Source organism: Eleutherodactylus coqui, chromosome 1 (assembly GCF_035609145.1).
Source record: "Eleutherodactylus coqui strain aEleCoq1 chromosome 1, aEleCoq1.hap1, whole genome shotgun sequence".
NCBI classification, from domain to species: Eukaryota; Metazoa; Chordata; class Amphibia; order Anura; family Eleutherodactylidae; genus Eleutherodactylus; species Eleutherodactylus coqui.
In genome coordinates, this window is record NC_089837.1 from 86,134,060 (window position 1) to 86,150,357 (window position 16,298).

The following is a 16,298-nucleotide window of genomic DNA, read 5'->3' on the forward strand; positions in this document are numbered from 1 at the left end:
CTGTGTAGCCTGTACCCCAGTGCGATCGACTCCAGGGACCCCGGTGCCCCCCGCCGCCCCTGTGGAGCAGGTAACCGAGCCTGAATGGGCTAGATCCCTGGCCGCAGCGGTTTCAAGCCTAGCCAGTTCATCTGCGGCGATATTACGCCGCTTGGAGTCGGAGGCGTCCTCCCCGGAGCATGTATGGGGAAGGTCACATAAGAGGCGTAGATCCCGCAGCCCTGAAGAGATTTCTCACAGGTCTCGCCACTCCAGAAAGTCATCCAGGTCCTCTAGGTCGCGCCACTCTAGGGAGTCGTTTCACGCCTCTCATGGTTCCAGGGAATCCTCCCGAACATATCATAGGTCCAGGGAATCCTCTCGGCAGTCTAGGTATACAGCAAGGCGATCTCATCCGGACCCCGCGCGGGCCTCGTGCTCCTCAACATCTCAGGCTGCATCCCAGGTCCAACCCCCGCATGTTTTTTCAGGGGGAAGTAGCGGGCCGGAGGAGGAGGAAGGGTCAGCTGTGTCTTCACTATCTGACCTAGACGAGGAACAGGTGTCCAGACTGGCCACTTTAATGGACAGCTTGGTGGTAGCAGTGAAGGACGCTACAGGTAGCTGAGACCCCGGTAGAGGTTCCACCAGCTACCGTATCATTTAAACGGCAGAAGCGCTCCAGGCAAATGTTCCATTCCCATCAGGATTTTGATGAGGTCCTGGAGAAAGAATGGGAGAGTCTGGACAAGCGCTTCAGACAGCCGGGTAAATCCTGGGATGTTGCGTATCCGTTCCCAGAGGACCTAGTCAAGAAGTGGTTGGTACCTCCAATAGTGGACCCACCAGTATCACGCTTTACGAAGAACACGGCGTTACCGTCCGCTGAGGTTGCAGTCCTAACCGACTCGCAGGACAGAAAACTTGATGCCTTGGCAAAAACAACGTTTCAGGCGGCGGGCTCTGCCTTGCGGCCCACCTTCGCTTCAGCTTGGGTGAGCAAGGCGTCCGTGGCATGGGCAAAACAGCTGCGCAAGGATATTTTGGCAGGCGTCCCACCGAGCAAGCTGTTGGATGTCACGGAAAATATTATTCAGGCAGGAAAATTCGTCTGCGCGGCAAATTTAGACACAGCCAAATTCGTAGCCCGCGCATCGGCTGCCTCCATGGCTACACGGAGGACGCTATGGCTGAAAGGATGCTCAGCAGATGCAGCTTCTAAGGGAGTGCTGACAAAACTGCCCTTCGAGGGCAAGAGACTGTTTGGCCCCAAGATGGACGACCTGATTAAGGACGCTACGGGCGGGAAGAGTGCTTGACTCCTGCAAGGGGCTGGACGAAAGGGGAAAACGGCATCTAGGAAGAAGCCCTTTTTTCGTTCCTTTCGGCAATTTACGTCCCGGCCCACAACAGGGCAGTGGGCCCAGTCAAGAAGGGCCCAGCGGAGCAAAGGAAGGGTCCCTCCTTTAAATCCAGGCCGGCCTGGCGATCTCGTTCAAAAGCACCCAAGGGTGCAAGGACAGGAGTGTCGGCATGAGGGTCTGCCCCCACCCTCTATCTACAGGATGGGGGGCAGACTCCTCCGGTTCCAGGAGGTTTGGTTTACCCACGTGACCGACGCCTGGGTACAGGAGATCGTCTTGTGGGGGTACGCCATCGAATTCTCCACCCTGCCACAGGATCAATTCCTCAGGTCCAGAGTACCAAGGGATCCAGAGAAAGCAACACAGCTGCACCAGGCAATAAAACAGCTACTGGCACAGGGGGTAGTGAGGCCTGTGCCGTCTTGTCAGCGCAGAAGGGGTTTTTATTCAAGTCTCTTCATAGTCCCCAAGAAGGATGGCAGTCCTCGACCTACGGCGGCTAAATTACTACGTCAGAGCAAAACACTTAAGGATGCAGTCTCTCAAGTCAGTGATAGCGTCCATCGAACCGGGGGAGTTCCTGTCATCAGTGAATATCAGGGACGCGTACCTGCATATTCCGATTTGCGAATCTCACCAGCAATTTCTACGCTTCGAAGTCCAGGGGAGCCATTTCCAGTTCGTAGCACTGCCGTTCGGACTCTCGACATCTCCAAGAGTCTTCACAAAGGTTCTGGCAGCGGTAATGGCACTGCTCCATTCAAGAGGGGTGATGGCCATCCCTTACCTGGACGATATACTGCTGAAGGCTCCGGATCGGGAAGGCAATGCGGAGAGTCTGCGCATCACGCTTCAGACACTAGAAGAATTTGGTTGGATCATCAACCATGAGAAATCTTGCCTAGTACCAACCCAGCAATTGGAGTTTCTGGGGATGGTGTTTGACACCAAGAAACACCAGATTCGCCTACCGCAAACGAAGGCAGTACCACTGGTCAGCGAGGTGCGTCCCCTACTTCGGGGGAGGCAGACAACCATCAGGTGTTGCGTGAGGGTGTTAGGCCTGATGGTAGCCTCCTTCGATGCTATACCATTCGCGCAGTTTCATTCCAGGGAGTTCCAACATTTCATCCTATTACGCTGGAACAAGTCACAGTGGATGTTCGATCAGCGGGTCACCATAACGCCGCTGGTTAAACTCGCTCTAAGATGGTGGACATGTTACAAGAGAATCCAAAGGGGGCGGTCACTGCTTCCAGGACGGTGGAGGATACTGACCACGGATGCCAGTTGTTACGGCTGGGGCGGAACTCTGGAGGGACGCTCCACCCAGGGGGTGTGGTCACAAGAAGAGGCAAGACTCCCAATAAACATCCTGGAGCTGCAGGCCATCCGACGGGCACTACAGTACTTTCGTCCACTGCTCAACAAGAAGGACGTAAAAATCCGGACAGACAATGCCACAACAGTGGCATACGTCAATCGTCAGGGGGGCACAAGAAGTGCGGGAGCAATGGCGGAAGTATCCGGCATACTTAGCTGGGCGGAGAAACATCTACAGTCCATATCAGCAATCCACATCCCAGGGGTAGAAAACTGGGTGGTAGATTTTCTCAGTCGAAGGACAGTGGACCCCGGCGAGTGGCAGCTACATCCGGAGGTCTTTCAGGCGATATGTCAGCACTGGGGCACCCCGGACGTAGATATGATGGCGTCCAGGTTAAATTACAGGGTTCTTCCCTTCGTGGCACGTTCGCGAGATCCTCAGGCGATAGCAGTGGACGCCCTGGTGATCTCGTGGGCAGGATTCAGACTGCCGTACGTATTCCCTCCTCTTCCACTCATTCCGAGAATATTAAAGAGGATCAAGAAGGAAGGGGGACCAGCAATCTTGGTCGCACCAGATTGGCTGAGGCAAGCGTGGTATCCAGACATAATAGAGCTGTTGGCCGACGCTCCATGGCCGCTCCCAGACTGGGAGGATCTACTATCACAAGGACCTATCTTCCACCCGAATTCAGGGTCCCTTCCTTTGACGGCTTGGCCGTTAAGACCGCGATACTAAAGAAACAGGGCTTCACGAAGGCAGTCATCCGACCTATGATCCAAGCCAGGAAACCGGCATCATCAAAAATTTATTATCGCGTCTGGAGACGCTTCTTCAGCTGGCGTGAGGACCGCCACCTCGACCCTATGCGTTTCTCACTGGCAAACATCCTAGCGTTCCTACAGGCGGGACTGGAATTGGGGCTGAAACTAGGCTCACTAAAGGGCCAGGTGTCGGCTCTTTCAGTCCTTTTTCAGAGACCGATCGCTAATAAATTAGCGGTGCTGACTTTTCTTCAAGGGGTTGCGCACACGTCACCCCCGTTCAGACCGCCCACTCCAGCATGGGATCTTAATTAGGTGCTGGATGCGTTACTATTACACCCTTTTGAGCCACTCCGAGATATACCTCTGAGGCTTCTATACTGGAAAGTGGTCTTTTTGGTGGCGATCACATCGATACGGAGGGTATCCGAATTAGCCGCCCTGTCGGTCGAACCCCCCTTCCTCACATTTCACCAGGACAAGGTGGTATTGAGACCAGTCCCAGGTTTCTTACCAAAGGTAGTATCAGCATTTCATCTTAACGAAGATATTGTACTTCCATCTTTTTGTCCAGCACCGGTGCATGCGCGAGAGAGAGCGCTGCACCGACTGGATCTGGTAAGGGCCTTGCGAATTTATGTTGCAAGAACCAAAGACTTCCGGAAGACAGAGGCCCTGTTCGTAATCCCAGATGGACCGCGTAAGGGATCGGCGGCCTCGAAGGTGACCATCTCAAGGTGGATCCGAACGTTAGTGGCAGAGGCTTACCGAGCCAAGGGGGGGGTCGCCTCGATTTCAGATAACTGCCCATTCCACACGGGCGGTGGGGGCTTCCTGGGCGGTTCACCACGGAGCCTCGGCATTACAGGTATGCAAGGCGGCTACTTGGACGTCCTTGCATACATTTGCAAACTTTTATAGGGTCCATACATATGCATCAGCGGATGCCGCACTGGGTAGAAGGGCTCTACAGGCGGCTGTCCCCTGACTGCTGGGGACCATTTGGTTAATAACCCACCCTATTTTTTTCGGGACGGCTTTTGAACGTCCCATGGTCTGGCTGGGTCCCCCAATGATACGGACGAGAAACGGATATTTTTGGTATAACTTACCGTAAAATCTCTTTCTCGTCACGTTCATTGGGTGACACAGCACCCTCCCATGAATTTATTTCTTTATAGATAGCATGGTTGGAGCCCTTTGTTCTCGGGTCACAGATGACGGTATAATTATCCAGAAGTTACTGGTATGTGTTGGTTTACGTAAAAATGTAAATATTTTCTTGTGTACTCCCACTGGTTACTCCTACTGCTTGCATACAAACTAATTAGCTGAGTGCCTGCAGGGGAGATATAGCCTGGTGGGAGGAGCTAACACTTGTGCTTAGTGTCGCCTCCTAGTGGCAGTGGCTATATCCCATGGTCTGGCTGTGTCCCCCAATGAACGTGACGAGAAAGAGATTTTACGGTAAGTTATACCAAAAATATCCGTTTTGCTGTGGATGATCTGTACTTCTCTTCTGTGTCATTGGGGGACACAGAGCTGAAGACCGCGGGTATAGCTTGTGTGGTCTTCTCTCAGCCTAAACTGACCATCTGGGGGTAAGCTCTGCTTGGCAGATAGCTGTTCTTATCTCTGTCCGGTCTAGCAGTAGGGCTATTGCAGTCGCACCATGTCTGACCCTAGGGCAGAAAGCCATGTACTTTGAATGCTCTTGCTGTAGCAACACATTTTCATGTGGATAGTCTAAACTGCTTTCCATCCAGAGAGGCTACCAGCGATCTGTCTACTGGTCCGCCCCCTGCCCCAACTCATTCGGCCCCTGGACCGGAATGGCCACACACTCCGTCACGGGCTATACTAAAACTTACTAAATTGCAAGACTATCATTGATATATTAAGCAGGACTTCCCGTCATCCACATCCGCACGTATCTGACATAGGTAAGGATTCCACTAATGATCCCTCCTGTGGAAGACTATAGGCCTCTCACTAGCCAAGCCAAAAACCTTCTGATTACTGATAAGGGGCAGCTGCCCCAAAACAGATGTCTGTGTATGGTTATTCAGTCATTGTTATAAGACTTGTATAAAAAGTCTGACATTGACTTGCAGGAATGCTGCCTTCCAGCATGCAGAGGTATTCTATCTTCCATTTTGCATAGAGATAAATGGAATGGCAGTCCTTGTGCTTGGCTGCAGCTACATTCATGTGGATGGACCCAATACTCACGTTCTTCTGATCAGTGGGGGTTCCAGCAGTTGGACACTGCTCTATGGATAGGGAATAAAAGTTTACATTTTTGGACAATCTCTTGATGAGCCAGACTCGCTAGCAATCAGTGGCTTGTGTTGTGTTCTGGTGGTCTTATCTGTATTAATTGTCATGCAGCCCCTCTTGAAATAGTGAGAATTTGAAACGCAAAGTATATTAGCAAGTGGCATAACTTTTCCTTCTACTATGGGTCGTGGTAGTAAATAATATCTTAGAACAGGAGGATGATCATTCAATCTGTTTTGGTTATATCTCCATGAAGCACCAATCGGTTGACACAGTTGACGTTTCTGTACTTTTTCGTAATTTGTTTTTCTTCTCTCTTTTTACAGGATTTGCCAAATAACATGATACACCAAGTGCCTATCAAATCCCTTCCACAGGAGTGGTTGTGGTGTGAGACGTGGTGCGATGATACGTCCAAGAAAAAAGCCAAAACTATAGACCTGGTGAGTGGTTTTTGGTTTCTGTTGAAGGAAGCAGATGATTAATGTTACATGGCTTCTCCGTCGGAGTAATATCTGTTGTCTGTCATGTCCGCACCATACCTTATTTACTACTTCAGATGTGTCGTTCATTTGTTCTGATTTATAGTGCAACAACCCCATGACCAAGGAGCCAAAGTTAGAAGCAGCAGTACGTATTGTACCAGAATGGCAAGACTATGACCAGGAAATCAAGAGGTTGTATAGTCGATTTCTAGAGTCTTCTGGTGCTCAGGTGGATCAGCCAAATGTCATTAGGCCACCAATTACACCAGGTAACTTACTGTGTATACATAAGGCAACAGATCAGACACTGCATGTTATGTATAAAGGATACTAAATACATTACAGCCTCAGGGCAAATCCCTTTTTAAAATATTTCCTTTTGCACCAGTTGTATACTTAAAGGGGTAGTCTCGCGGCAGCAAGTGGGGTTATACACTTCTGTATGGCCATATTAATGCACTTTGTAATGTACATTGTGCATTAAATATGAGCCATACAGAAGTTATTCACTTACCTGCTCCGTTGCTAGCGTCCTCGTCTCCATGGTTCCGTCTAAATTCGCTGGCAGCTTGCTTTTTTAGACGCGCTTGCGCAGTCCGGTCTTCTCCTTTCAGCACGAGCCGCTTCAGTGTGCTCGCCGCTACAGCTCTTCTGCGCATGCGCAGACGAGCTGTCACTGCTCGGGAGCGCGCTGGAGCGGCCATTCTGTACCATCCTCTGTTAGAGGAAGGTGCAGAGCAGCCCAGCCGAGAAGCCGCCCAGCCGCCCAGGTAAGTGATGGGCCGGGGGGGGGGGGGGGGGGGCTGTCGCTAGGCCGGGGGGGCTGTCGCTAGGCCGGGGGGGGCTGTCGCTAGGCCGGGGGGGGGCTGTCGCTAGGCCGGGGGGGGCTGTCGCTAGGCCGGGGGAACTGTCGCTAGGCCGGGGGAACTGTCGGTAGGCCGGGGGAACTGTCGCTAGGCCGGGGGGGGGCTGTCGCTAGGCCGGGGGGGGCTGTCGCTAGGCCGGGGGGGGGCTGTCGCTAGGCCGGGGGGGGCTGTCGCTAGGCCGGGGGGGGGCTGTCGCTAGGCCGGGGGGGGCTGTCGCTAGGCCGGGGGAACTGTCGCTAGGCCGGGGGAACTGTCGCTAGGCCGGGGGAACTGTCGCTAGGCCGGGGGGGGGCTGTCGCTAGGCCGGGGGGGGCTGTCGCTAGGCCGGGGGGGGGGCTGTCGCTAGGCCGGGGGGGGGCTGTCGCTAGGCCGGGGGGGGGCTGTCGCTAGGCCGGGGGGGGGGCTGTCGCTAGGCCGGGGGAGGCTGTCGCTAGGCCGGGGGGGGCTGTCGCTAGGCCGGGGGGGGGGGGGGGCTGTCGCTAGGCCGGGGGAACTGTCGCTAGGCCGGGGGAACTGTCGCTAGGCCGGGGGGGGCTGTCGCTAGGCCGGGGGAGGCTGTCGCTAGGCCGGGGGGGGCTGTCGCTAGGCCGGGGGGGGGCTGTCGCTAGGCCGGGGGGGGGCTGTCGCTAGGCCGGGGGAGGCTGTCGCTAGGCCGGGGGGGGGGGGGCTGTCGCTAGGCCGGGGGGGGGGGGCTGTCGCTAGGCCGGGGGAACTGTCGCTAGGCCGGGGGAACTGTCGCTAGGCCGGGAGGGGGGGGGGGCTGTCGCTAGGCCGGGGGAGGCTGTCGCTAGGCCGGGGGGGGGCTGTCGCTAGGCCAGGGGGGGGCTGTCGCTAGGCCGGGGGAACTGTCGCTAGGCCGGGGGGGGCTGTCGCTAGGCCGGGGGGGGCTGTCGCTAGGCCGGGGGAACTGTCGCTAGGCCGGGGGGGGCTGTCGCTAGGCCGGGGGGGCTGTCGCTAGGCCGGGGGAACTGTCGCTGGGCCGGGGGGGGGGGGAGGGCTGTCGCTGGGCCGGGGGGGCTGCGCCGGTTACCTGCTGCCTGGCGGTGGGTGACTGTGTGCCGTGGTCGGCCGCGTTGAATCCAGGGGTCCGGTCGGCGGCTGCGGGGCGTCTGGTTGTCAGGGAGACACAGCTGGTAGCGTCTCGGGAGCGCGCACGTCGGGCTACAGCAAGCGAAGGGAAAAGAGCTGGCGGCCATCTTGGGAAAATTTTTATAAGTTGCTGAAACGCTGGAACTGTAAGTAGAAACCAGCTAGAAAAGTCATTTACAGGGGTAATTAGTAATGTATGCTTAATTAGGGGGACTGGGCAAAAAAAAAATTCACTGCTTCCTTGAGACATCTCCTTTAAGTGTTTATGATAATGGTGGGATGTTAGCCACCAAATACAATATCATGTGACTGACCGACTCATAATTCCTGGACTGTCCAACCTTACCGTTTATAGGGAAACCCCATTCAAAATTGATTTTCTAAGATTATAGGTATATGTCTGATAATAACATCACTGGACCCTCGGGACGGGGCTGTGCTGCTCCTTAGAGCCCTGAAACTGATTAAGCACCACTTTGAGTTTTCACTACGCGACGCTCAGATTATAGAATTGCACAAAGTGTAACAAACCTTTTTTAAAACTTTTAACATGTCAAAGTGACATGTCCAAAGTTTTGATTAGTTGTGGACCGGGTGCTGAGAACCCCACCGATTGCAAAAACAAACGGGCAGAAGAAATCAGCTGAGCGTTGTGTCTCCTCGTTTGTCACTGCAAGATCTGTACTTGCTCTGTAGACCGCCTTTGGAGTCCGAAACAGCCGAATGGGCACCGCACTCAGACGAGCACTTCTGCCCGTTTTAGTGATCGGTGGGGGTCTCAACACATGGACACCTATCGATCAAAACTTCAGATGTATCGCTATAACATGTAAGAGGGTTCTAAAAAGATTAGTTACCCTTTAAAATCTGCAATAGTTTCGACATGAATTTTAAGTGGATGGTCCTTTCTTTTACATGGGGCGATTTTATAAGCACTCGTTCGCTCTAGAATCGGGCCGTGTAGAGCAAACACTCAGCCGATCATCACACAAATGCTTGTCCTTATTTTATTGTCTCATTTACTTAAGAATGAAAATGCTCGCTGACCAGCGTTACATCTTTCCGTGTGCACGGGGAGATATACGGCTGGTCTGTAGATCCACCAATAGTTTTAGCAGTTATTCACCCATAAGCCAATTCTCAGCTGTGTAGAAGGAAAATGAAACAAATGCCAATCAATAGGCGTGTCTATCAGCACTCATTACTTCAGGCCTAGAGTTTGGCCTAAGAGGATTACTAGTCTTACAACATGTCCAACACCCATCTCTACGCAATTGTGAAAACTGGAGGGCCCTTATCGTCTTATTGGTAGAGCAGGTGGTCACATGGAGAAAAGTTCCCTTATCATCCCCCTCGGATCACTGAAGGCTGTGTACTGGGACAGTTGTCTTCACAACCCCTTTTTCAATTGAAATTGCCCTGATCATCAGCTAATTTATGTGAGGTCCGGCTTTAGAAACTCTTGTTGATCAACTTTTATTATTGCTGCTAATATCTTTAATCTGTGTTCAGATGAATGGCCGACCATGTATTACATGATTAAGCTGGGTGTGCCCAATTGAGATGCTCTTACTTTAAATGAGTTTTTCCTCTGGCTGTTTTGTTGCACGAAGCAGACAGCTCCATGCATTTTGCAGTGACCTGAGTTGGTACTGCAAGCTGAGTCCTATTAGAGTGAATAGACCAACCCAGGCTACTGCACAATATACAGAGCTGTCTGCTACCTGCACCAAAACTGCCAGAGGTGGGACAACTGTTTACACGTTGCTGATTGGCTGTAGTTTTTGGTGCAGATCTGCCTCAAATCGGTGACATGTAAACCGACCCTTAAGCCTAAACAGCGGGAGCGGAGTGCTTTCTCTTATAATCAGATCCCCATACTGTGTTTTTGCCCTATTTAGTTGCTCATGCTTTTAACCCTATGTTGTTAGAGGGTGTAGATTAGTGGAGGCAGCGCTACCTCTCCAACATTTATGCATACCTGTGGGCATTTATATCTATAGGACATTGTTTGCCTGACTATATTATGCTATATACTGGGATAGTAGAGGTTCTGGGATTTTAATAGTGTAACATTGTATTAAAGTTATTTTTTAGGGAGCACAGTATGGATTATTGATTATGATTTAACCCTTTTGGGTACTGAGCCATTTGTTTTGGAAGTTTAAGCTTAAATAGGTGACCCCCCTCCATGACTGCCATATTCCCTTATAGATCATATGTAAAGATGAGCGAGTATACTCGCTAAAGGCAATTGCTCGAGCGAGCATTGCCTTTAGCAAGTGTCTCCCCCGCTCGAGACTGCAGGTTCGGGTGCCGGCAGTGGGCACGGAGCTGCGGGGGAGAGTGGAGCGGAACGGAGGGGAGATCTCTCTCTCCCTCTCTCCCCCCCGCTCCCTCCTGCTGACAGCCGCTACTCACCGCTCCCCCGCACCGGCACCCGAACCTGCAGTCTCCAGTGAGGAGATACTCGCTAAAGGCAATGCTCGCTCGAGCAATTGCCTTTAGCGAATATGCTCGCTCATCTCTAATCATATGGAAAGAGAGCTTTGACTTGACAAGTGAGAAGTGTGAGATAGAAGTAAATAGAGGGGTCCCCTGTCACAGTGAGAGTGATCTCTAAGCAGTCAATTCATTTAAATCTTGTTCTCTACTTTTGTTCTTACAGACCACAAGGCACACGAGGATTTATGATCTACAGACGACCTCAGAATATTGGACTCTTTCTATTTTTTTTTTTTTTTTTAAATGGAAATGGGAAAATTATCGGGAATTTTACTTTCATTGATTTTATAAGATGTCTGAAAAACTGCTGAAGGGTTTGATAGGTTGTGGTATTGGGGTATTTATATTTTGGGTTATGATTTTTATTTTTTTTTACGCTCCAGAAATTGCCAGGATTTTTTTTCTTGACAAAAAGGATTCTACAAAACAAGACACAAGTAGGTGGAAGTTCATAGGTTTCAGTTGCTCCTCAAAACCCACTAAGTGATTGATTAAACCACTATAAAACCTATTAAAAAGTGTTGACATCATTTTCTTTATATGTGCAGGGAATGTAAGTATCTTGTATATATGTTCAAATGTTATGGCAGCTTATTGGTGAGGGGATACATATATATAATCTTAACCACTTTTTTCAGTGCTCCAATGCGTCTAAGGGCTTATTTAGACGACCGTATATCAGCTGGGTTTTCACGCCGAGCCGATATACGGTGTCCTTGTCTGCGGGGGGGGGGGGGGATGGAAGAGCCAGGAGCAGGAACTGAGCTCCCGCCCCTTCCCTGCCCCTTGCCACTATTTGCAATGGGAGGGATGGGGCGGAGCTAAGTGCAGTTACTTAGCTCCGCCCCCATCTCACCCCTTCCTTTTGGAAACCGTGGCAAGGGGCGGGGGGGGGGGGGGCGGAAGCTCAGTTCCTGCTCCTGGCACTTCCAGCCTCCTCCCCCTGCAGACAAGGACACCGTATATCGGCTCGGCGTGAAAACCGAGCCGATATACGGTCGTCTAAATAAGCCCTAAAAGGAAGGATGAAAGAACATTGCAATTCGTCTTAATTAAAAATATAGTTTCATGCTTGCAGCTCTTGTGCATAGCTATGTATCACCATAGTAACAGACTACAAACAAACCCTATGAAGTCTGATCCTGCAGTCATATTACCATCCATCTGTTTTGCAATTCTTTCTAATCTACCAAATTTCAGATGGTAAGAATTAGGAAAGAAGTTTCACTGCACAGTTAGACTACACCGGGCTTGCTAGTAGTCTGTAACCATGAAGATCTTTGGATTTGCATAGGAGACTTTTTATTAAGGCATTTCAGACAGATCTGTCTGGAAAGTCACATTGGTGTCAATCTGGCCACTTTGACCCGGACCTGCTTGTTCTGCACCTTGATTGGTGGCGCCAGAAGGTAATTGACAAGTCAAAAGTCATTTGTTGGAAATTCACTATAATTGCTGGTAATTCATGTCACTCTAATGGATGATGCCAGAGGTTTCTTATGGATCCACAGGGTTGTGTGTCCATAAATGTTAATTCAAGACTTAGAGATAATGCCTCCACTATATCAACTATAACTATATAAGTAGCTTTAATCTACTATGGAGCATTTTCATACAGGAAGAAATGTTGTGCATTGGGCCAGCTGTCGGGAATTTTGTAACCATATAGTGTAAAGGATTTTTTTGTTATTTTCCACAATATTTCAAAAGCTGAATTCATTTTAAAGGCTACAGCCACCATTACAAAATTAGTTTTTTACTTACATGAACATATTTTTGGATGAAAAGCATTTTTGCAATAGAGTTTTAATAAATAAATACTTTGCAACATCTAGTTTCTGCAGCTTCTATGGTCATAAGATCAGCCAGAGGAAGAGACAGAAGAGGTGGAGAGTGAGCCGTCAGACAAGCTCACTGATAGATTTGCTAGTGAACCGCGTACTGTAGTTTACTGTATACTCTGATATGTAGAAGCTGCAGAAACCAAACTGTGCAAAATTTATAATAAAACCCTAGTGTAAAAGTACTTTTCTGCCAAAATACATGCATTTAAGCAAATTAAAAAAAAAAGTCTGCCAAGGATGTTCATAGTCTTTATATGAGAAGTAATAGGGTTTCCTAAAATCAGTGAATCAGGGGGTGTGCAATCAAGCATTTACCTTCTGATTAGGATTGTCGCCAGGAAGGGACTTCAGATGTATATAGAAGCGTGTGTAATATAGATCTTCTCTAAGTAGACTGATCACTTTCTGCCTGAACTAATTGGGGCCAAATATTATAAAGGGGTTTAAAAACATTGTCCAGGATTAGTCACATCAGGACTCCTGTTCATGGGCTTTGTCTGATATTTCAGTTTTATCCCATTCACTTGAATAGCAATGAACTGCAGCATCAATCCACCCATTTAATATGGTAACTTGTAAACCCCACTGTATACTCAGAACAGACTTTATAAACTGCCTGTTCAACGTTTATCATGCATCTCTGTCTGCCGCCATTGACTCTACTGTACCTGCAACCAATATTAAAGAAATGTTTATCCATGGATGGGGTTTGGGTATTAGTACAAAAGATAATATTATTTATGGTAATTGACAGCTGTAGTTAACCTTTTCCAAGCCAATTTGTATGCTAGTTTTCCTTGGGAGCTTACTTTTTTCTGTCGTTATACAACAGCGCTATATGCTGGCTAAAGCCAGTACTGCATGAGGTTACACGTTGGATAGGCTCCGACAGCAGAGAGGCTGGCAATATACAGTAAGAGAACCCCGACGGACGTCTTCCAACATTGGAGCTGTACAGCCTGTTGAACCTTCTTTGACCAAATATACTGTGGGTACACTGAGCAATACTTTTTGAATACATTTTTTATTTTCATTCAAAAGCAAGTGCTGAATGGATTGTGAAAACATGATGTGAACAGTCCCTTAAAAAATAAGAATGTTATGGTAAAGCGTACCTGAGTTTTCTACAATATACCAGGTTTTCCTTACCCTCTCATGTGCTGCTGTTTTTAAGTTCTGATTTTCAGGTGTCTTCCCCATTTTTCTGTTGTTCTATTCTGTGTGTTCCTTTTTCAGGCAGGGGGCATCCTGTTAGTAGTTCACTGTCCTGAACTTCCTTTCTTTTACTTATCATACTGCTTTGCTCTGTCTCTGGTCCAATCAGCAGGGCAGCAGTATCTGAATGCCCACCCCACTACCGTCCCAGGACAATTGCATATGAGCCAGGCATTCGAGACATTCTAACCAAATGGTTAATAAAACCAAAGTACTGTGTATACACAGACGAATGCTGTAACAGCAGCAGAGGCAGAGATTGTGGAGAATGCAGGTCTGTTAGCCTGTGAAGATAGACCCTCCTCCACAGCTAAGAAAACATCCCTATGTTCCTGTAACTACAGAAGCTTAATACATAGCAACAGGCAGTGGACTGTAGAGTTGATGGAAGGGAGAGCCCTAGTGGCAGCCACTTCGAACTTGATTTTGAATGAAAGTATATTACAAGATTGATGCGCATAAGTTGTCTGAAACGTTAATGCCTCTTTAATATCAGGTTTTGCATAGTTAAAAATGCATTAAACATTCCCTTTTAAGTTTAAGGAAAATTTTAGGTCTCTTCCTTCACGACCAACTCTAAGACCTCATGCACACATTTTATGGCTGTTTTTATACTAGGCTGCAATAAGTGCCTCTGTCTGCCTCAGATTTCATGTTCAGGCTCCATCAGATGCCATATGTACATAGGTATTCTTCCTTAGTTATATTGCTTCTGTAGTACAATTGCTCTTCCATACATGCACCACCCAACAAGAGCATTCAGCCTCCATGCACTTCCTTACAGGCTCTGCCATGTGCACGATGCTTTACTTACAGAGTCCTTTATTATGTAGGTGGGCAGAGTTCCTCCCTACACCAAGGAAACTATCAGTTGGCCAATAAAGTCTACAAAACTCCACAGCCACTTAGCTCCGACTTGAAATTTACTTTAGCCACAACAGAAATCGCCAGAAAATGACGAGTACGTGTCGTTACAGTTCCTGCATAAGATCTTTGCACATTTATGCCTGTACTTAGAGTAGTTATATGGTTGCCGTCCGGTCTTGAGATGTCACCTCCAGGATCTCGGCCTGGACTGAGCAGATGCTGTGGATGACATGTGATACCTCCCTCTGTTTTCTGTATAGAAGGTTTACAATAATTGTGTGTGATTTTTGTACTGCTTTGAATCACAATATTTCCATTGGATTAAAACGGTTTCTGCTATCTCCGTCTGTGCTCCATCACTTACACTTCTTATTTAATTATTCACTAATTGGCTGTTACACAAGGATTCGGGCACTTAGCCACATAATAGTATAAATTCACTTAAAGGACATTGAATTGAAGAGGTGATTTCTAAACCCATTTTCCGAAGAAATTGAGATGAATGGCTATATAATTTTCATGATGCTTTCTGCATTTTTAGCAACATGCTATTGCCAAAATGTGTCAAACATCTACAAAACATTCAATGCAAAGGTCACCTTTCATTTCAAAGTGTCCAAAGTCACGACACAAAAATCCTGTTGTGTGGAAAATGCCATTTGTTGGCTTTAAGTCACTTTTAAAAATGACCTTTTCAATTGTTTTCTGTCAGTCATTCTATTCAGTGTTGATACTTTTATGTCTGTTTCTAGGGATGGTGGATCGGCATTAGTAGGGATTGTCATCCAACTTAGTTTTACAGTAGAAATACCTGTATATTTCTGCTAGCCAAGTCTACACTCAGAGGGTCTGGAAAGCAGGTTCAGGTTGGTTTCTACCAAAGACAGATAATGGCAGAATCTGCTGTGGATTTTGCCTCTAAAAAGCAGCTGCTCTGCTGTGGATTTTGCTGCTGATCTGAACATGGACCTAGCCCGAATATCCGACATGGATCTGCATTGGAAATTCTGCATTTGGTTTTTGCTCATTGACAGGGCAAAATCTGTGTGTGAATCTGGGGCAAAATACATGACAGAATTGTGCCGAGGTTTTAGAGGCAGAATCTGTAGGTAAACTTTCGCATCAGATTCCACCATGTGAACATAAGTTAAGTAAGTGAAAGCAATAGAAATCGACGTGAGAACAGTTCAAGGACTTTACAAAAGTTTTAAGAGTTTTTTTTTCTTTGTTGCATATTCCACAAGGCCCCATTTACACGGGTGTATTTGCCATCCATGTGCTGATCCTGTATTTCACGGACGGCACACGGATCCATTATATCCAATTAGACTATGCAGAAAGGCATTTTTTCACATGCGCTAATGGTCCATTTGAAAAACATTGCATCATGACCTATTCTGGTCTGTATCACAGACCAGAATCGGACATGCAGTGTTCACTGGCCGCTGGTATCAGATACATAAATGACAATAAATATTTTCAATAATCAGGGAGAGCGCCTGGAACGCAATTTAAAGCAAAAATTGAGAAGTACAATTTAACTCACCAGGTGCTAGGCGTGTTACCACAGCAACGGCGTGTTTCCAGAAAAAAAACGGGTAAATAACAAGAATAAAAGAAAAGAAAAAAACACTTACTGCGCTTCTGATGGAAGTGCCTTGAAGAAGTCTCCGCCAATAGATATAATCCACAGATATAGGTTTTATTCATTAA

General features: G+C 48.4%; 1 protein-coding gene across 4 annotated transcripts in view; it reads left to right on the plus strand.

Annotated features, from left to right (window-relative positions):
• Positions 1-11,177, plus strand: part of UGGT1 (UDP-glucose glycoprotein glucosyltransferase 1) — an 82,469-nt gene extending 71,292 nt beyond the window's left edge. For all 4 annotated transcript variants that reach the window (XM_066597877.1, XM_066597905.1, XM_066597886.1 and 1 more), the window contains 3 exons: positions 6,041-6,157; positions 6,303-6,468; positions 10,823-11,177. In XM_066597877.1, coding sequence (XP_066453974.1) covers positions 6,041-6,157; positions 6,303-6,468; positions 10,823-10,848 — 309 coding nt within the window. In that variant the 3' untranslated portion in view covers positions 10,849-11,177. The remainder of the gene's footprint in view (positions 1-6,040; positions 6,158-6,302; positions 6,469-10,822) is intronic.
• The last annotated feature ends 5,121 nt before the right edge of the window (positions 11,178-16,298 follow it).